The sequence below is a fragment of the Sparus aurata genome, chromosome 5 (genome assembly GCF_900880675.1).
Source record: "Sparus aurata chromosome 5, fSpaAur1.1, whole genome shotgun sequence".
Classification (NCBI taxonomy): Eukaryota; Metazoa; Chordata; class Actinopteri; order Spariformes; family Sparidae; genus Sparus; species Sparus aurata.
Window position 1 is genome coordinate 9426487 of NC_044191.1, and position 22800 is coordinate 9449286.

Here is a 22800-nt window from a genome sequence, read left to right on the forward strand (position 1 = left end):
AAAAGTAGTTAAAACAGTGTGTTTGTGCAAGGAGCTACTTACCTGTTTGTTGACATCCGTGTGTTCCGGTAGCTAGACCAAACTAGCATATCCATCGAGTGTGCACTTAACAGGCTAAACAGGCTATTGTAAGGCTCATGGCTCATGACAGGCTGTAACATGGACATGTACATTATGAACATAAACACGAAAATGCTGGAATATGTTTCCGTCTCCGCCAGTGAGGGAGTAAGTGCACGCTCGACGGATTGACTAGTTTGGTCTAGCTACCGGAACACACGGATGTCAACAAACAGGTATGTAGCTCCTTGCACAAACACACTGTTTTAACTACTTTTTTATTCAGTTTGAGTCATACACGCTACAGTGCTGTGTGCTAAGGTGTCTGCTGATGTTGCATAACTTCTGGTGTGAGATGTGGAGCATGTTAAGACGGTTAAAACACAGTGTGAAGTTCTGACCCCATGCTGTTAGCGTTCAATGCTACATCTCCGTTCACGGAGCTCTGTAATGGCTGGACCAAATTCAAGTCAAGGGTAGCTTGAGCAATGAAGCTGCATGTTTAAATCGACCGAAGTTCTCCTTTAAGGCGTCTTGCAACAATGTCCTTTGGGAGGTGTACACAGGTGTGTCAGGGCAGGATGGTGCTCCCATTGGGCCTTCCCCCCTGTTAAAAATTAACAAATCACCTACTGTGCACAATGGTCACAAATGGTCCCTGAGAGTACACCCTGCTCACCAGCAGACTCTAAATTGAGGGCACTGAAGAAAGAAATCTGAAAAAAAACATGTATTCTTCACCTTCTAGAAAACAGCTATTCTCATTCAGGACCAAATCGTCACAGTCTTTGAACTGTTTATTAAACTGCATAGTGAGTAGTGGTTGCCTCCAGCTGAACACTGACCCGACTGATTCATCCTGGTGTCTGAGTGAGTGTTTTGCCTTCACTCTGTGTCCTCTTGAGATGAACCGCTCTGCTCCCCGTGGACAGGACCCAGCAAACAAATAAGATTTGGAATGGTTTTCAGAGTGTGTAACATCAGCCTTTGCTCGGGGCACGTTGGGTGGTCAGTGCATGTGACCTTCTCATAGCGGGGCTCCCTAACCCCCATCCATCCCTATTAGAGGACACTTATCAGGGACAGCAGCCAGAGTGACACACTCCCAGCTGGGCTTCCCTTGAGAAAATGCTGTGCAGTGTGGGGAAAGATCCCCACGGTGCACTGAGGTGTGTGTGTGTGTGTGTGTGTGTGTGTGTTGCAAGTATGGGTGTGTGTGGACTTGTTCTCTGCAGATAGGACCCTGTGACTCTGAGATATGCACAGGCTCATTAATTAGAGCCTCTCATTATCCCCCCTCAGGCTCCAGACACTTAATCAACACCAAGCTCCAAGTAAGACACACGCATGCATGTACTTACACACACGCTCACATGCACACACCCTCGTGCACACCCCTCTCACATAGTCCACAGCAGGCTAAATTTTGACACAACATCATCCAAGAATGGAGCACAGTAAGAGAGGTGAATGAATGAATGAATGCTGATGAGGGTTATTTGTTTTCAGTGATGTACGGCACAACAGAGCGGCTGTGTGTCATTGCCATTTAACACTTTTATTATTATAATGTTGTTAAGCATTTTAAAACTAATTCATCCATCTGCCATGTCTTAGTGGGGAGGCAATCTGTCAAACACTGTGAATTATATTCTTCGTTATAAATTTCCGTGCTGGAAATGTAATGAATTAGTTGCAAGGCTCTTTCCTTTATGAATAATGATATTAATGATAATATGTGTTCTTCAGTATTGTCCACACAGGTGCTCGCATATCGCTACATGCATATGTCTGTGCGTGTGACATCAGGGTACATATCTCTGCTCTCGCTGTGGAATTTATTGCTTTGAAACTCCAACCCTTGTAATTAAAAGGTCGCTGTTTATTCAAACAGGGGGACAGATAGCACACAGCGACACTCCAGTGTCGTGACTTAAGAGCCAGAGTGTGTGAAAACAAATTACCCTCAGACATTCAGGAGGGCTTTTTGGAGTGTTGCTCCTCTGTGGGCTTTTCAAAAACCTTCCTGACAGTCCTCATTTTCTCAAACAGCCTCCGCTACTATCGTGTGGGCGATGCACGTTTTACATCATGTGGACTAATAAACAGGCAAGCCCACAGATAGAAGCAGGCAAATGTTCAGCAGTTTCATGCAGAGAGATTTTATTGAAACATTAAACTTCACAAGTTGCACAAAGCTTTCACATTTTTTTGTGTGTAACTGATTCGCTGGAGGCTAAATAAGACTTTTTAAACTGCTGCAGTTTCAAGGTACAAACCAAACTAAAATGTGTTCCTTGTGGAGGAAAAAAATAACTGTTACAAGGACAAATGACTAGAATTAATTCCTAGCGGGTTACTGGTAGTTTTAAAAGATATCTCCCTTCACGCTGCTCCGTCAAAAGTATTCTTACCAAAATCGCAAAATAAGCCGTGTTTTCCTCTTTGTGTCAATTGCAGTAGAAGTTAATGACTGACTGTGACATTTGGAAAGACAGCTGTCAGTCCTGAGGTAGCCTGCAGGAGGGTGATGAACATCTTACATTTACCATGAGTCAGCCTTTATTTTTATGCAGGAGAAAAACCTATAGACTAACCAAGCTCATCTTTATGAAATCAGCCCGCCATCAAAACATACAGAGGAGACATTTTTGAGGGCATGATTGGCAAGAACAAGAAAAGGAAGCATAAACTTTTAAACCGGCTCCAAGTTGTGGAAAATGAAAGAGGGGGTTTTCGTTTTTCCCTCTGAAGGCTGGAGTCTGATTTCCTGTGCGGCTCTGATTGGGAAAGCAGAGGCACGCACAGGGAGCCTGCTTCTGTATGGGGATGCCAGATGACAGGCTTCACTACGAACAGACTGGTGCTGAACAGCACGCTGAAGTGGCCTTTGATTGATCATCAAACAGGCCTTTTATGAAACAATATCTTGTGTAAACCTGTTTTAGGTGCCTGGACTTTACTGTCTGAGTGCGAGCGTATGGTCGAAAGGGAACTTAAATGTAAATAGTATCTTAGAGCTGCTGTTCCTGGATGGAACACAGATCCAACAGGAGTCAGTGAGGACTAAAGTAATATATTATCAGGTGAGCCGTACTGTAACATAAACAGCCCACCTCTTCTTTGACTACAAACATGTGCTTTGATCACAGTGTCCTTCTGTTTGGGTGCCAGCTGTGCATGCAGAGGTAGTGTAGTGTCAAGCATTTTGTTCATGTTCATCCATGTGGATTACCAAGTGTCTCATAGACTCCCTGTGCACAGCAGGCGGTTGTCCATAAGGCCATATGTCAGCCTGTCCCCCTCCTCCTACTTGTCTTTTGTTATCTGAATGACCCTTAGGTGCACCGCGGACCCTGCTGACCCTGAACAGACACCGGCGTATTGACCAGCTCACAGCTCCATAGAGTCCATTACCTAAACCAATTTAAATCACAAGCTTGTTGTTTAAACTGATTTCACTTCACTTCTGTATCGACCTTTTTTTTAATTCGCCTTTCTTTTACTCTGAGGAGACTCCTCATGAATAAACAATAACGCAGTTACTGCATTAATGCTGCTGTCACATATCCAGTGATGAATATTCTGGTTTGGGGTTCAGCACCAGTGGATCTGTTTTGACTGTCGATAGCTGTTTTCATTCTGTGACTGTGGCAGCAATTGTGGCGAGAGGTTTCTTCCCAGAATAACCTCTGTTTTGAATTGTATTCAGCCCACTTCCACAATTAATGACAAAAAGTCTAAAAGCTGCACAGATTTCCTCACTCGGGCCAAACAGTGCCAAACAAAAATCCTGGGTGACGTTATGCGTCTGATGGCTGTGTGCAGTAAAATATTGCACAGTGGATGGTATGTGACAGCTGGTCTCAGAAGGAGGAAGCAGGGAAAATGTACATAAACAAGGCTTTAGTTGTCTCCAGCGTCCACGGCTCAACATCCTTCGCAAATCATGCTTTTTTATGCAAGAATTAGATTTGCAATTCTCCCAAAAAGAAGGGCAGAAAGCATCTTCTGATCACGGCAGCAAGTCACCGCAGCATTGGAGTGTGATGTTACTTGAATATCTTGGCTCATTAACACCAGTTTAAACTGTGATGAGCTGTTATTTCTCAGAGACCTGCTGAGCACCTGATCCACCCTCTCACCTTCCTTTAGGTGTCAAGAAGGTTTGTAATGTAATCTCTGTAGTGTTGTTGGCGAGATACTGAAATTTCTAACTTCAGTACAACACTTTGAAAAAATTTAAAAAATTTGATACCAACAATTTGGGCATGAAAGTTTTTATTAAGATAAATATAACAAGGTTGTAAGATAAAACTTTGGCAAGTAGCAGAAACAGTAGAAAGACTGTAGAAACTGTAGAAACATTGATGGTGCACTATGGAGTTTCTGGGGAAAAAATGTAAACTCATAAAGTTAATAATTACAATATTAATATGCTATTAATACTAACTGGTTCTCATATAAACAAGCCATCCTCAAGGAAAATAAGGTTCCCAGAACACTGTGAGCGCTAGCGATGAAGCTACTAAGAAGGGTCCGACTAATATAAACAAAGTTACGTTTCCATCGCCGGATATCAGAGATGGGATATTGCAGCTGGTACGGATGTATCAATACAGCAGAAAATTTGTATTGAAACCTTTTCAAATATTTACTATTGATATGTGTTGATATATTGATATTTTTGACAACACTTATATGTCATAAAGGTCTTTAGTGAAAAATATACAACAGTTTTTGTAAAACATTAAATCATTAATGGGGATGTCTAAGAAGAATGTAATCAAGCGACTGGTTTTAAAGAAATACGGACATTTGATTATGGTTTCATGACTGATGTTTCAACAGCCTTTAGATGACTGTATATAAACTATAGCCCCTACATTATAGGCATTGCTACATGCTGAAACACAGTTTAAAGTTCTAACATACAGAATTGAGTAGCATTGAGCGCCGAACCAACCGAATACCCCTCACCTAACTGTCCCTTACTGTGGCTGCTAACAGTGCAAAATTCCCTCTCTGGAGCCAGTGTTTGGTTTGTCCATGCTGAGTTACTGTAGAAACATGGCAGTGTAACCTTCTCCCTTTGTGTATATACAGTAAATTACTTATTATACACAAATGAAAACACAATGATGATTATTAAATTCAGTGTCTGCCAATATGTTCCCCTGACTGCTGCATACTGGACCTTTAAGTTGACTGACAACTTCCACTTTAGGTTTGGACGGGAGAAAGGCAGATCACCAAGCTGTAGTTGAGTACCCTGTCCTGTATGTACAGCATGTTGGACTGGTACAGCATGGTGGCACGCGGGTGGTGCCTGGAAAAGTGTCCTTGAGGACCACACCACACCACAGCTTGTTTCCTGTCTGGACAGCAGCGTCAGCTTCGTGCGTAAATGTAAAGCGCACTTTTTGGGGGCAAATGTGTAGCCGGCGGCGCTATGACCCTGCTGCCATCTGCCTGCTCAGCTCCTCAGCTCCAAGTCTGTTAACTGCGAGGCTGCGGGAGCGCAGGGAGGGAAGTCATCTGAGAGCCAGTCCAGTTTGTTGCTGTTGCAGGAATCAGGATATCCTTCCAGCTCCTCACAGAAATTCCAGGGATTTTTTTTTCTCTCTCGGTGGTTGTGCCCCCTCCTCCTCCTCCCGAAAGTAGTCTCCCTGCTTGTCGCGCTGTCTCCGCCGGGCTGCGGTTGACTGTTTCTCCACGAAGACTTCCCAAAGTGTGTTTCGGTCGCTGGAAAACGGGATTCGACCTCTGTGATGCATATCCCTGCATTTTGGCTCACATTCCGTCGTCCGACCGTTTGCTGTGGATCGAAGAGCGCTGGACCTATGCTGTAGCCTACTAACAGGGACGACTCCGTGTCGAAAAAAGTTCAAGATTACATTTTTCCTCATAATCTGTCTGGATTGGTCCTGGGGGCGCCGATCCTGCGTGCCGAGTGAGGAGGGAGTGGGTTCAAAGCGGACTCGTACTTTGGATTTACGCACAGGAACCTTTTCCCCCAAACACTGTCAGTCGACACCATGTGTCTCTGATTAAGTCTCCGGGCTCAACTGTGGATTTAACCGGTGTATGATTTGTGTTGACTGTGCTGTCTTCCCCCCCCCCCCAACAAAAAAAAAACTGCCGCAAAGCTGAGACTCGCACATCATCATGCATCGCTTCTTGGAGAAAATCTGCTGCAAAATTGAGGGAAGTGGAGAGGCAGCATGACTTGCGCTCTGGATTTCTTTGAATCTGCATTCCATTCTCATATAATATCTTAATGCTGTTCCATTTTGGTTTACAAATATGATGAAATGGCAGCCCCGGAAGAAGGTGAGTCTGGCTTTATACCTTTTTTTTTTTTTGCTTTTGCTTTTGTTTTGTTTTTCCAATTGTGGCGATAAATAACGTTTCTGTGGCAGATCACAAGTTGGGGAGAGGAGGCTCGCTCACAGGCTGCTGTTCTTCCCATTCGTTTACTACAAATGTCGGAACCCACAGATAGAGAACAGCGCTGTTCTGAACTATGGTAGAAGAGGCTATAACGATAAATAAGTTTACAGTTTGATCTTTATTGCTATTTTTAACCCCTTTTTCTCTCTGTCTGTTTAAATGATTATTAGACGGACAGGAATCAGTTGCTGGGCACTGCACTGTGTACCACCTACACTATACTTGCATATTAATAGTGTAAAATGTGTTGCTGTGATAATCTGGTACACTCTGGCCTGTGTTTTCTGTGTTCTGGAGCTTCTAACAGCATCAGACAGGCCGGCATTCTTTATCTGGACCAATCAAGGCAACAGTGATTAATGTCTACCTCTTCAATATCTGGAGTTGTGAGACTTAACAGTGTTCAACCTGTGTCCTGTTTCAGAAGAGAGCACATCCTCTTGAGGTTCGACTACAAAGAGTGAATGAAACATTACACCTCAGCCATATTTTAACCAAAAAGTTTCAGAATGAACGGGCACCTCATCGTTTGGAGGAGAGCACCGAAACGTCTGTGTTGTTTCTTGTTTCCACAGTTAGTCATTAGATTTCTTAGATTGCAATGTTATTCAGCATGCCTGCTCCTATTGCTCCAGTTTTGTAGCCTTGGAGTATTACAACATGGAAAATATGTGAAAATCATCCGGGGTCTATAAAAAAATGGTAGCACTAAAATGCCTATGGTTAGGATTTTTACCAGCAGGGGGCACTTGCCTGACAAGAAACAGCCTTGCAGAGTGGGCTTCACACTGGTGACAGAAAAAAAAAAATGAAAGGATGAGCAACACATTTCTTTCCTCTATTAAGCGTTTTGCATCATTCTGAACCTTCTTCCTCTCATAAATACTGTGCAACTGCAAAATCAACGTTTGCGGGAATTTTTTCCCTCTTGGCTCAGATATTTTTGCCTTCTCAGCTGAGACATGATGCTGGTGTTTAGTCTTCGCACGAGTTACCAGTAGTTGTGTCAGAAGAAGTCTAACCCCCTACTACAGGCACTGGTAGTAGTGAAAAACCCACTGTAATGCGTGTGTGATCTGTGCGATATCTCTGCCAGAATTGATTTCTGTATGCCGTTTGTTCCACACCAAGTGTCATTAATGTGGATAATCCCGTCCTGAAAGATGAGATGAAAGTAAATGATGGAAACCAAGCTCCTTAACGGCGAATTATCTGCAGAGAAAATAAAAGCTGTGAGCATGCCGTAATGATTTGTACAGCTGTGCAGTGTATCTGCCAGAATCATCCATGAGACCCCCCTTTGAGGACTAAAATCCTTTCCTCACTGCAGGAATTGATTCCCAGCCACACCGCAGTCATATGCGCTCAACCTGAAGAAATCCTGATAGTAACTCTGTCCTTCACGTGTAGATTCTCTTTTCATCACTTATTTAACTAAGGTGACTCATTTCAGTGGCTCTCATCAAGGAGGAAAACAGTTTCTCTGTGTGATGTTGATTAATGAACCTGTTGGTGATGCCAGATGCATAACCATGAACACGAGCACCTAGAGTAATAACACACGGAGCTGTCCACAATCACTTGAATTGCCGCACACTTGTATGCGCATGTTTCTGACAATATCCTTCACTGTAACTCAGGTTCAATGCCATCGATGTCCTCCGCTGTGATTACATATTGAAAATGGCATGCAGGAAAAATGAATAAACCCAGCCATTGTGCTCCACATTGTGAAGAAACTGATTTCTTTAGAATGCGGTGTTCTCTTCAGAAGGTGTGCACTGATGTCACAAAAGATCCTTGAATTTTCCCAGTGTAGCTTTTTATTTATCTGCTTTTCAATCTGTAGCCTTACTCCACTTCTAGTTTGGCGGGAATCAATAGAAAGTGTAGGAGAATCGAATTGATTCAGGCTGAGTGTCCTGTCCACCTCTTTATAATGGATTACACTAATGAGTCAAAATTCCAGATCTGTGATTTTGAAGAGAAGCGAGAGCCGTTCCTCTAATGCTGCTGGCAGATAGCTTATCAGTTCTGGGAAGAGATGGAGAGTGAAATCTTTTTTCACAGGGGATTCGTGTGATTTACTTTCTTTTTCTGCAATTTTGGTGGAGCTGCTCAGACCGCCCGAGTTGATTCAGAAAGAGTGTCTATTACACGTTGTTAAAATGTGGTAGAGGAGACATGTGAGTAAAGACTGCCATAACACGGGTTTCTGATAACGGTCAGATAAGACTGTCCATCCAGAGACAATCAGTGTTTTCAGGAGATACAGCTTTTTCCAGGCGGGTTTAAAAGCCAAGTGCAACATTCACAGGTACCTCCTTTCCTTTTAAAGGGAAAAGGAGGTTCCTCTTGCTGTGCCTGATGGCATAAATGGGGTCGCTGCCTGGAGGGTTAATGGGGTCCGTAAAATATGAACATTGCCTGTAAGTAACATTGAGTCAGATAGGAGATGGCAGTGTGCCTTAAAGATATCATTTAACCATTATTTATTTTAAATGTCTGAAAATACTACACCTTTCTTACATATTTTGTTGAGTTGTGTACTTAATTTGTCCCAAATGTTTTCATGAACATTCAAACACAGGTAACCAAAAGCAAACGTGTGTTTCATTCATTGGCATGTTTAAGATACTTCTCTCCTTGTGGTCATTGAAACCCTCTGATTAGCTCTTTTTCGTCCCTTTGACAGTTGTCATTAATTACCTCAACCTGAGTACCAGTGCGCGTTGAATCAGCACTGGGGACGGGTTTGCGCCGGCTGGACCAGGCGTTGTCATTTGTGCTCATGTTCTTGTGTGGACATTGTGTTTACCCTATCTCGGACATGAATTATTGACTCCAGTAGCTTGGCAAGTTTCTGCAAGACTTCTACCTGCCTGTATCAGACACTGAGGTCTGCTGTGGTTTTCCATGAATTTCTTTTTTAGCAACAGCCAAAACACATTCCAGGGCTCTGTCTTTTGCTGCCAGATGTGTTTTTAAGTCATCATCACATATTATCCGGAGCAGAAGTACTCTCAACTTGTTAATATATTGGTTGGTCTCTTATTACAGAGCCAGCCTCTGCATTCAGAGCTCACATTATGCCTCGTGGCGGCCTGACCAAGTCAGAAGGAAGGGACTGTTTGTTTTTGTGGATATGCCAGATGTTTCTTAAGGTTTCACACAGTTGACAAGAAGCCTTCTCACCTGAGAGGGACAGGATGCCCTGCTCATGTTTCTGTGGCCAGACACACTGGGCACTCAGACTTTACCATCAGCAGGCGCCCTCTTACATCTCTGACCATGTTCATTGGCTTTTCACCTCAGGGAGTTTCTCATGCTGCTTTCCCTCTTTGATTCGGTATTATTTATGAGCTTTGGTCAGGGAAAGGGCTATCTCTCCCCCCAGCGCTCCATCAGTCCATGTGACGTCTCGTGGCTGGCAGCAGCACAGCAGTTTTGGAATACATTTACAGCAAGGGAAAACCCGTCAGAATGTGAAGGCAAGCACTGGAAGACACACATCTGAGGAGGGAAGAAAGCGGGCAAGGCTGTCAGTGGGGGAAGGAGTCGCTTGGGAGAACCTGAGAGTGCTGGACAAAGATTGAGATACATCAGGGAACAAATGAATGGGAGCTAGATCGTAAGATTGGAGAAAATAAGGAGATAGATGGGTGGATATTGAGGAGAAGAAATGGAATTGCTGTCGAGCTGTAGGCTGATAAAATTTGAGATGGTCGGAATTCCACAAAGTGAGAGAAAATGGGAAAGGGTTGGGGGCTAGAGAATAAGATGGTGCAGGAGATTTGGAGTTTCGGAGTGAGAGGCCCTAGAGTGATGCAGCAGGGATAATTAATGATAGGGAGTGATAGCACCTGCTGTCCCTGATGCTGCGCTGTATTTACGGCCCAGCATGCCGAGCGGAACGGGATGCGGCTGCATGGCCAGCCTCCTGGCCCATCCTCCTGGGATGGATAGGGGTGGGGGCGGGGGATCGGCTCAGGTAAGGAGGGGGTTGCGTGGGGAACAGCGACTCAGCAATACAGTTGAAATTTATGTGCTGTACTCGGTCTGTTAATCCCAGTCCACCACCTCCCATTGGGAGAACTGGACAGAGATGGAGGACAGAAAGAAGAGCTCCCTGAGCAAAGGCCTCCCTTAGCTCTTTCTCTGACGCAGTGGTCTGCAGTATGCATAGGAGTCCACTGTCGAATACAACAGTAGAAAAAAACAGAGACAATAGTGACTGGGCCATCCTGCTCCCATTTATCCTCATTGCAGGGACCGGCACATTTCACTGTGAGTGTGGAGATGGATTTTTGGATAGCGAGTGGTAAATGCAAAGATTGATTTATGTGTACAACAGTCCATTTGCAATGTGTTCCTCCAAGCCTCAGAGCACTCATTTCTGATTTGATTCAGCTTTCCTTTACCCCCCAGTGCTTCTGTTCGAGCAAATGGAGCTCTGTTTGAGTTTATTGAGGTCATTGTTCCAGGGGTGTGGTCAGCTGCTCTCAGGGCTCAGAAGGTGCCTGCCTCTGGGTGCCTCAGCGGGGAATAAAGCGGACCTGACTTGATGGACCACATCAATAGAACACATTTCCTTGTTCTATGAGGTGGAACAGTCCTCTGCAGGACCTAAGCTCTATTCTTTTCATTCTTTTTCTTTGTTAAGCTTCTGTATCATGTACTCAGCCTTGCATATTATGAAGAGAGCCAGTGTTTCAGACTTAAGCTTGCTAAGATATGTTTTGAATAAGGGCTGACAATGGCACCGGGGACACATCTCTTCAGCATATGGCCTGAAAAACATGCATACTTTTCTCAGTTTCACAACATTTATCAGACTACAGCTGCCAAGACCGCAGTTCCTACATTCCTTTGTAACTCCACACTGGACTGGTTCCAGTGGGTCGGGCGTAGTATCAGCTCTGTCTTCAGGCCCTGCAGCTGTCTCCATCCAACGCAGGGCTGTGTGTTGTGACAGACATTCACTGCTAGTGTGTTCTAAAGAAGGCCTGTGATCCAGCCTGGATGGAGACGTGTGAAGAGCATCGCTAATACCACCCTGCCTCATGCTGACGCCCCTAAATCCCACTAATTCCATCTCTTCTTTTGTCAGAGATGGGATTCATAAGCCCTTCTTTGAAGGCTCAATTTTCCAGGAGTGTGTCCACGGCTTAGCTGTAGCCTGGACTAGACATTCCTTTCCTTGGATTGACGGTCTGGTCTGGCACCTGAGTGGTCACTACAGTATCAATTTCGTGGAGTAGATTATTGATGACTATTGACTGTGAAAAAAAAACGGAGTCAATTAACCCCTGAATTTTCATGACCACTGCCCACGTGGATACATGGCATGTAGTGCAATAGAAAAGCAAACAAGATTAGTTTGAGTCTTGCTCCCTTTCAGTCTTAAAGGAGAAGGTGCTGTGCAATGTTTTTGCAGTCAAACAGTGTAGCGGAGACACACACAAACGGCCTCAGCAGAGTTTGTCTCCAGGGGTCACAGAAACAACAAAGCCCAGAGCAGATTGTTTTAGTTCCCCTTGCCGTCACTCTGGCCTGTCTGGCCCTGCCTTCTTACTTTTCCTGCCATGCTGAATGTGGCGAGGGTAGCTAAGAAAGCGTTTTTACTGCCAGCTGTAAAATCCTGCAGGAAGGAAGGGGAAATGGTGCCGAGCACGACCCACTGAGCCTTTTCCTTCTCCGTCTCTTGAGGCTAGGTTTAGCTGCTGCTCCTTCTTGTAAGTTTTGGATTTATTTATATGAGGCTTATACTGGGATACTTATGTCAGGCATATGTTTATAGTTGGTAATATATGTGGGTGAGGAGCGCTTCCATATACTCCGCAGGCTTGCCTCCTAAGGGAGATTCATGATTCCAGCACCCTTAACAAGGCAGACGGACAGGTGGTGACTGACAGGCACGCAGAGTAGATTCAGTAATGAGGATACAGAATATACCCTCGTTGTTCAGCCCCCCACGCCCCACCATCTCACATCATCTCATAACTCATAGTTTTCATAATTTGGACTACAGAATCTCTTGCAGTCTAATAGAGCCATAGCCACCTACAATAGAATTCTGTCATTCCTTCTGACCCCCTCACTATGACTCCTCTCTAACCCCTCTGTGTTCACCCCAACAATTCTACCTCCTGTCGTGCATGTTCTCATGACTATTTTAGTCTAAAACCTTAAAGTGTTTAGTCTGTTTCTTTCTGGCACTCTTCAGCCTACTTCTGCGGATGTGACTTGAACCTTAATGCACACTCCACCCTCCCAGCTCCTCTAAATTGCATTGCGCTGCCTTTCTTTGAAAGAGTCGTGTTCAAAAATGATGTGAAGGATCCTTTTGTGTGTCCACAAATATATTTGTCAACTTGTTTATCCCACATTCTGTCTGGATATGTGCTTTCTAAAATCCTCTTTTTTTGCATTTGTCTTAAAGTCTTGGAAAATGGCTGTCTTTGACAAGTGAGCGATATCGTTATGTCAGATAGGACATGATTTATGGAAACTGTGCGACATTATCATCCATCAGAGATACAGGAATTCTGTACCTTCTCCTCCTCTCTTCTAGCCTGCATGTAACTCCCCTCCTCTCTCTTGATCTATATTCCTGTGACTGGGGTCAGAGGCCACATTAGCGCGTGTATTGTTCAGCAGTCTGGAGGGTGCTCCAGTTACCACTGTGAAATCTCAAGCATCAGCAGCTTCTTAGCTGTTTAAATATACTGTACAAGGCTGAGCACTTCTGCAGGGGCTGGCCAGACGCTACACAATGTCTACGGTGTGACGTTACATTATTTTAAGTAATGCCTGTCTTTATAGCCATGTAAAATGTGTTTGCCGCCCTCGCCACCTGTCTGGGTGTTCTTGGTGATGAAATCATGCTGAACAGAACATGTTTAGTGCCATGAGTGCTACTCCGTCTTCTGCAATAAAAACAGGTATATGCACTCATTCCAGCTGCTCCAATGAGGGCTGTAAAAAAAAGATACATGATCACTCATTGGAACAAAAGACCGTAACTTGGCACACAACAGTTGGTGTAACGCTTCAGGTGTGAAATTACCCTCCCGATTTACGTTTGGGAGTATGTGTGTGCCTTCTTCTCTTCCTCTTTCTATGAACAGTGTTGTCTTTTTCAGTTGCAGAGAACTGCTGTAATAGTATTTTCCAGGCGTAATCCTGCAATAGAACAGTCTAGTACAGCTGCCCCATTAGGTCTGGATGAAACTAAGGTACCGCTCAGGTGCTGACTCAAACTGCGCAGCCTTGTGGTATAATGAATGGATGTATTATACTTTACAGACACTGACTGCTTCTCGTTTGTTGCTGCTCTGCAGTGCACAGTTCTACAACTGCCCTGGGGACATTATTGTAACATAGCCATGCTGGCTGGCATTTGGACATGTGAAATTATCCATGCCTGAGTCTGTCAGTGAGCACGGCTGCATGTGTCCATCAGGCTCTGACCAGCAGCAGAAACCCTCAAACAGGCTAAGCTGCCTGCCTTTCGCAGCTCACAGCTGAACTTGCACACAGACTTCTTACCTGAAAGCATTGGGTTTTATTTTCTTCCAGACAACTGGGACATTGTATTATTTATAGCATTGCAGTGCACACAAGCTCAACATCTATCAGCTTGAAATTCATATGAATTCATATTAGGTCCCCAAATGCTCTATAGCTGGTATGAGCTGAGATGTTGACATTTACGCCAACAGATCTGTTCCTCCCAGCTTTCTATCACTCATTCGACCATCTCTGCATTGTGCTGCTGCTGCTACCGTGGCTAACAGTGTAGGGCCTCAGGCAGAGCAGGTGCAGGCTGCTGTGATGGTGGCTCTTGTGACGCTCGCACACATGCATGTGTACACTCAGGGGAGATGGCTTGGCTGCGGTACCGCTCTCAGTAAAATGGCAGAACAGCATTGTTTGTTGGAGAGGAGGAAAAGCTCCGCGCTGGTTGTGTTTTGTGGTCTACGTCGAGAGTGAGCAGGTGTTTAGAAATTAAAGCAGTCGTACATGTGCCAACGTGCCCTTGGTCCCTAATGAACCATTCAAATCTGTTGACAATGTTGGGTGTTTCTCTGCCAGTTGGTGTTTTGAAGTGTGTCTTTTTGGCTGCATGTTAAAACTCTAATTTAATAAGTTGGTTTGTCCCTGTTGCTGTGATTCTGTAGTTGATGAAATTACACGGTTCGCAGCCCTAATGAATAGAAATTTTGCCCAACTGCTCGACTTAGATGCATTGTTTTTGGTAAGGCATACAATATGCTGTTCATCAGGAAAAGATATGTCCTTGTTCTACACATGGATAGGGGCAAAATATATCATTATTAGATGGTTATTGTGATATGAGGCTATACATGTGTTGATATTTGATGTTTTCGTGAGATATTTATCGTGTGTCACTAAAAATATTGGATTAATAGACTCAATCACTATGACGTGGCACTGACACCAACAGTCACTTTCAGGTGGAAACCTTTTTGAAATCAGCAAATTTGTTTGTGCCTGTTTTCACTCTCAGTCGTAACTGTAACTTTTAAAGATATTTATGTAAATAAAATAATCGATTTCTCCATTTAACTGTGCAATATTTCATACACATATTTATTATTTATTTACCAACACACTGCCACACTGCTTACAATTAAACCGTTCACAGTGTAAAACATTATATTTTGTATATGATTCTATTTCTGTTTCTTACCTTTTTATTATATTGTTTATTTTTTACTATATCTATTGTAACAGTAATACAGTATGACTGTCCTTTGGCTGCTGTGATGAAGAAATGTCCCCGTTTGCGGGACAAATAAAGGAAATTCTAATTCTGATTCGGAGAACACGGTGATCCAGACAATCTGACGTTTCTGCTGTGCTTATTTTATCCACTGTGTTGCCTTGCTAGCATTTTTGACATCTACACAACAACAGCTAACTGCTAGTTTTGGGTAAACTTAGCTGACATTTTCTTTAGTCTGTGGCTCAAAAGATAAATTAGGTCTCCAACCTAACGGCAGTCAATTTGTTGGTATCAATGCGATATGAAAGCATCAAACATGTATTTGAGATTAATTAGGTTTATACATTTTGAAAAAACATCAAGGACAGTTAAATAGTATGTAAGATGGTGCATGATACAGGGGTTATCTAACCAGATGTTAATGTAAACAAACATTGTGACTCGGCGTGTAGTTGTTTCCTGAGGAATGTAACTTTGTTTAATGTCAAAGGAGTGTGGAGACACAGTTTGACATGTAATCTCATGCACTTCTTCTTTCAGCTGAGTCCGTCCTCTGTCTATTTTTTTGTTCATTCTGTGCTTTGTTCAGAAAAAATAGAAACTGACTTGACATTTGAAATGGATTTCTAATCAAAGTGAGAGACAAATGTAATGGCTGCGTGATTGAGCTGTCAGTCTGATGACTGTCTGCAAGACAGCTTTCATAAAATACTTTGAATTCTTTATATCTACAGGAGTAATAATTAGAAAGTGTTGAAAAACGTTGAACAAAGGCAAAGTCGATGATCGCAGTGCTGCATTTGGAGTGCATCTCTTCCTCCTTGAACAGATACATGTTTTGGATGTAAATGGAGTTTGTCAGTCTTCTCAGCACTGTGTGGCAACCAGACAGATGGACTGGCAGGTTGACAGATAATAGAGATGCGAATGTGGCGGGCGACACTCCTTCAGAGACACCTCTTTGACTGTTATCACAACCACTTGTCCCCACTCCCATGAAGAGGGACTCATTTAATTCCCTGCCCTTGCTTCCTGCAGCGACGGAAACTGTCGCCCTCGCACAGGAACTGCTCGTCTCAGGAAATGTACGCAAGACGGCACGAGACAAAAAAGATGTTTTTCAACCTTTCATCCAGTTAGAGTTCTATTAACATCAGCTGTTGATGCACATGCTCAGTTGTTTCCATCAGAGCGCATTTTGAAGTGCTTTCCTGTTTGGGAAATTAGCGTCAAATGATCTTGTTTGAGTGCCCGTCTCGTCTTGGCTTGTGTGATGGTGATACCCGGGGGATTTGTGAGAGGATTCAGATCGGAGGTTGTTGAGAGGAGGGGGGGGTTCTGAAACCTGATTAGAATATGGTTTGAGTTAATTAACTAAGATTTTTTTTTCATTCCATCTATCTTTTTGTAATCTAATTACAGATGGTGGTTTTCCAGTTCCTATCAAATGAAAATTTAACTGGTCCCTTGAGGAAGTGAAGGGTGTGTGTGTGTGTGTGTGTGTGTGTGTATGTGGGGGCGGGGGGTCGGGGGTCGAGGCAAGAAATGATACCCCACCCATTGGCCCACCCGCCTCCTGGTCTCATCCTCTCAAAGCTGTGCTGAGGAGTTAACAGATGTGATGTCAGCAATCAGAAGGCTTTGTCTCTGTCAGTCTGCAGTGCTTAGATTATTCTAACTGCCTTGAAACTGCCGCTACGTCTGTCAGAGGCGCTGTAGGTGTCTCATTATGGAATGAATTTAGAAAAAAAACAGTGACCTGGTTTCCTCACGTGTCTTCAGACAGCTAACACCTCACCTCATATGTTGCTCCCTGTAGGTGACAATGCAGAGACACGTGACTAGATGAACATACATTGCGTCATGGTTTTGTTATAAAGGAGAATGATGAAAGTGTTGTGATTAGATAATGTAAGAGAGCTGTTGCAAATGGTGGGCTGGAGAGTATTTCAGCTGCAGCGTGGACCCCAGACATAATTGCGAACAGATGGCGGAGGACCTCACATATTCGTTTCTGTCGTCCCTCCTTTGTTCTGCCTGCTTCTTTCAACTTCTTTTACATCTTTCTCTCAAACTTCGCTGAGTGCGGCGAACTTCCTCGTGCTGACAATCTCTTTTGTTTCTGCTTGTTGCATATCCGAGCAGCTCTTGTCATAGGAGCTGATTGGAAAGATCAAGAGCTTCTCTTCAACTCCATTCTCTTTGTAAAAGAGACGTTAAAGGCTAAAAATGCAATTCAAGCACTTCCGTCTACCCTCAGAGATGACACTCATGTTAACGCCAACGTCTTGCTTTCCTGTCTCACATCTTCTTCTTCCTTTTTTCTCTCTGTCTAAACTTAAAACCCCTCTTCTCTCTCCATCTACCACTGCATATCATCTGTTCTCCATCTTTATGTCTCTTAGGAAGAAACAGCCTTTAGCTGTAAATTGGCCCATTTCTCACATTTCATTTCTGAAAGTTGAGGCAGGTGAAGATGAGTGGGGGGGGGAGAACCTGCTAGGCCAGCACATTGGTAGAACTGTGAATTCATTAGTCTTCCTGGGTAGTTGAAACAAGAGAATGAGAGTTTTTTTCCTCCAAATCAGCCAGAAATTGTCTTCTTGCCATATTGCATTTCACTGTAAGCCCTTCAGCGTATGTACACAAGCATCTTATATATGAAGTTAAACAGAAGCAGGCGGTTAACACGGAACAATGTGCAGCACACCAGGCTCAGTGGTTTCCTAAGTGAAGAAAAATATCAGGACATTTCCATTATTCTGCAAATGTGTAAGTCCGTAAAAGCATAAAATTAGATATCTGTGGAGCATAAAATTAATTCTGAGACCTCTACAAAAGGTCAAAGGATATTTTCAAACTAAACCCACGATTAGCTTCTTGTTTGACATACAATGTTAATGCTTGGTAAGAAGTTACCCAGTGTGGAATTGGTATGTCCAGTCACACATTAATCCAGCTTTGAAGTCTTTTAAGTCTTTTGTGACCTACTAAGGATTACGGATGAATTTCCCATATTGTTCTGATGCGTGCACATAACATTTCAGACATTGTTGAAATTCGTGGTCGCAGAGCATTTAGCTGTTGTGGCAATCTGTCCGTGCTTGCTGTCCCATTTTCTCCAGCCGCCGCTCTCCGTGGTCAGAGATTAGGGGAAGGAGAGTGTAGCGGCCAATTATAGTTATATCTTTGTCCTGCCGTGGACTCACCACTGTCTGCAGCCCCTCTCCTCAGTCAAAAGAGCATCCTCATTTCTCTGGCAGCCCAATTTGTCAAGATCACTCATTCAGATTGGTGGCATTTTGAGTGGGGGCTGGTGTCTGCCTTCAGAGAGGACTGATTGCGGCTCAGGCGGATGAAAAGGCAAAATGCAGATGCTCCTTAATCTCTTTTGAGGAGTCGTACCTCCTCTTGATTTTCTTCACCTCTTTATCTCATGATCCCATTTCCTTTTCGTTCAAGGTCTCCGCCACGTCCCGTTGACCTCTCATCACTCCCCCTTGATTTCTTTCTCTCTTGATCTTCTTTCTACTATTCATTATCTCTTCCCCGACTGATTCCTTTTCCCAATGTTCCATCCTCCCCTTTTTCGTCTTTTTCTTTCTTTCCTCATGGCAGCAGCACACTCTTTTAATGTGTGGACGACACAGCACCGAACCCATGTAAATATGTAGGCTAATCTGGGCTTTCATTAGTTTGTGTACATGAATATTGCATGACTGGGTTCTCCTGTGCTAGCCCAGATTAGCTCTCAGTCTTTTCCCTTGGTTAATTGAAAACCATTATAACTGACTGCAGTCAGGAGTCGTGCTCTAAAAAGCTCCTTTCTCAGGCTACGTGGCAGCTCCTCTGATCTCCCCGTCCTCCGTACCCCTCCCGTCAAACCCAAAGCCCGCTTTTCAAATGGACACCAATCAAAAGGCTCTGCCGGGGGAGGCAGAGCGAGAGTGTTGGGGAAATGAGGTTAAGTGTGCAGACTGACCGACCTTCAAAATTGCAACGCCCTCCATATCGGAATCTGACAGCCCGTGCGAGTGTGGAAAGAAAGGGCTTGGTGGGACGGGTTGTAATTGGACTGGGATACCAGAGAGAAGATGAAGCATTTAAGACTCGGACCTGTCTGTTTTCAGTGCACGAAGGGTGAGAGATGAGAGATTCACCTCTGTGCTTTTTGACAAGAGCTTCTGTTTCCTTTTGACTGATATAAACAACGAAACAACACATATTCGTTATACATAAACTAAATCCATAATTCATTTTGGGTGAGAGAAACCTACAAGTAAGACCAAGCATGTCGAAAATGTCAGCGCCGAGTTCATAATTTTACGCTCTGTTTTTTTTTTTTTTTTTTTGCTGGCAGTTCAGATCTTCAGAAGAGTGTCTGTGGGGCGCTATTTTATTTTAAACAGGCCTCTCCCATCTCTATCTGATCTTGTGTTGTTACTCGGGGATATGGGGGGTTGAGCAGAGTGTGTCGAGACTCTTTGGAAACAAGGTCCTCCATGTTGCCCCTGGACACGTTCCTCTTGTCAAGCAGCTAATTTTATGCAACCCTCATCATGCCTTTGGAACAGAGAGACAGAGAGAGATATTATCTTTCGGATGGTGCCGAAATAAGAGGAGGAAATTGAGTGGAAACTCTTGCTATGCATAAAAGCAAGCGGTATATCGTCCTGGGAGCATGCTTTCCTGCCTCTGTCCTTTATTACTTTTCCAAAAGAAATTGTACTGTTGTCTGTTTGCCTCGCTGTTTCACTTTAGTAAGTAGTGGGAGGTGGGGTGATGCGTGTTAGAGGTTTACACCTCAGCTGAGATGGATATGTGTCTGTGTGTGTGTGTGTGTGTGTGTGTGTTTCTCTGGCAGCACCTTAAGAATGCCAGTAGCTGTGGTGAGTGTTTACCCAAAACGGAGGAGTCTCCCTGCAATTTCATGTATTTTCCACGCCATTATTTCTCTGTCAGTTATTTGTGCTTCTTCCTGCATTTTCTTGCACCTGTGCCGGTTTGTTTAAAGAGCAACATAATTCTATTTTCTACCTTGACCTTGATGATGCTCTGCTGACACATTCGTGTGTACGACTCACAATATTTTTCCAAGCTGAATACTCAAGCATTTTCATCTTGCAGGTATAACAACACGCCATTCCCTCCATCCCCAGCCCTCTTTCCTTTTCCTCTTCCTTCCAATTTTACTCATTCCCCCTTTCTAGTCCCACCACATGACACTGCAGTGCTGGCTTCAGGAATGGAAATGAGGTGCCTGGTGGCACTGTGTCAAAGAGGAGCAGATTGAACATTAGCCTGAATGGTCCAGCAAATGTTTGCAGATTTTTTTATTCAAATTAGCCTAGAATATTGGCTCAGGAGCCAAGGGTGCAGAGAGCGCTCTGCAGTGGACACCTGCTCTATTAACCCCACATGATGTGTTCATGTGTTTGGGTGTTATTGCATGAATTATCACAAGTACGAGTCAGGATTCAGTGAGTGTGCTATATTTGTGTTTGCCTCAGTGTCTGTGCATGCGGCCCAGGAGAGCCTGAAAATAGAGAACAGACAAGTAGATTTAGCCGCCTTTAGCATCTTATTAGTTGTTTTTTGGGGTATGTCTGCTTTGTGTGTGTTTTCCCGAAAGCAAAGTTTTCCACTTTAGTCTTACATTTAGTCAAACAATGAATCTAAACCTGGGCCGAGGGAGGGCCGCTCAGCCTGACATCAGACAGCATTATTTATGGTGTATGTGGCTGTCGTTGGTGTTTGACTTATTGCAGGGTCACAGGATGTGGGTGGATTTAGATGGTACTTTATCACTCTTACCTCGCCATTCTTAATCAAGTCACGTCCCACCCTGTCACTGCGCTGGGTCACCTCCAGTATCTGCATCTGTATCCGCGTGTGCATGAAGAGTTTATACAGTACGCGTGTGTTTGCACAACACCACTTGATACTATTGACTCAGACCACACACACCGTCTTCCTCCAGGCTCCGACGTCGTGTGTAGACCTGCAACTCGTGTTGGTCACATGTTATTGTGAAAAATTAGGGGTGCAGTAAAACACTGATTTGATGCATTGAATATATTCGGCAATTTCCTGACAGCCAATTCATTGCAGAACAAATTTGCTACGGCCCCCCTGACACTTTTTCAGCTCCATGTACCTGCTCATCCATCAATTAATGGCCAGGCAAACAAGTCCACTCAAATTGCTATTGATCACTACTGATAAATGTATGTTTCTAACGTTCAATTGTATGCAGTCAGTCATGTTATCAATTTAGCATCTTCTATAATATTGTCAGACTCATGATGAATGAACAGGTTTGAGAAAAGCATCAGAATCAAGGCAGCAGAACCAGAGATGTCTTTTTCACGTAATGCTTTCTTCTTCCTTGTCAAAACCTGGCACAAAAAAAAACAGAGCTAGTTTACGCTGTTCTGACTCATCCACAGTGGAATAAACAAAAGATTTTCACCATGAAGCTAATTTGTAGCAGCAGTCGTCTGGATGTCAATGTAGGTATGCAAAGTCAGAAGCAATACTTGTAAAGAGACAATGTAGTCCACCATAGCTGTTCCTAGCAATGCGGAGATATTGGGGTCTCATACAGTGAGCGAATAATTTAATTCCACGGTTGCTCACAAGCCAATGTTTTTTAAAGGGTTTGCAGGTTGAACCAAATCTGAACCAGCAGGAAGCACCAGCAAGAACCAGCACTTGGTTTGCTTTGGTTGAAAGGGGGTAATGCTACACAACTAACAGTTCATCGTAGACCCCCAAATTGTTCATATTAATCGGGTGTAGCACTGCTTGTAGTCCTGCCCCAAGAGCTGCAAACAGACTTAAATGTGTAAAATCAGTGGCGTTACAACTACCAACTATGAACCTAACTCCTTGTGGTCTGTTTTATCAACATCTGTACTATAACTGTGTCATAAGAAAACTCATCCCTTGTGTGGATTTGTGCTGTTTAATCTTTATGGTGTACAGCATATCGCCCTCAGCCCTCCCTCTCTGTCCTTGGCTGGTTTGTGTGCGCTGACAGTGGCTGCCCTGTCCCGCCTTTAACCTTAGTCTAAAGCCATGACTGATGGGACTCACCAGCCTCCTCCGTGATTCACCTCTCACAGATGATAAATGTTTGTATAGGAATTCACCTCAGCCAGTTTGTGTGTGTGCGTCTGTTTGGGGGTGTGTCAGATCCTTGAATTTGACCTAAGCTCAGCCGCGTTGAGTTCTGAATTTTTTACAGTGGGATTTGTCTTTGCGTAAATTAACTACTGCAGCTCTCTATCACACGTGAGTCTTGGCTTGGTCTCGGCTGACTAGATATCATGTCAGATGGGTATTAAATGTTTAATGCCAGTGGATGTAGAAGATTGCCTTCTACTTGTCCCGATTAAATATTTAGGGCTATCTGAATGGTGCTTTTGACATTGCGAGGTGCTGAGGGACCCTGTTCTGGTGGGAAGTGTGGGAACATAACTGACTGCCAGCTGTCTATTTGGTTATGACTAGGGTGCAACTGGGACCATTGC

At 43.8% G+C, this 22800-nt stretch overlaps 1 protein-coding gene across 3 annotated transcripts in view; it reads left to right on the plus strand.

The window, feature by feature from the left end:
• Nucleotides 1-22800, plus strand: part of LOC115581881 (tetratricopeptide repeat protein 28) — a 208250-nt gene that overhangs the window by 72547 nt on the left and 112903 nt on the right. Inside the window, exon 1 of one of the 3 annotated variants that reach the window (XM_030417379.1) lies at nucleotides 5354-6393. The exons of the other annotated variants lie outside the window; for them this stretch is intronic. Coding sequence (XP_030273239.1) covers nucleotides 6367-6393 — 27 coding nt within the window. The 5' untranslated portion in view covers nucleotides 5354-6366. Of the gene's footprint in view, nucleotides 1-5353; nucleotides 6394-22800 lie in introns of those variants that run through there. 3 annotated transcript variants of the gene reach the window in all.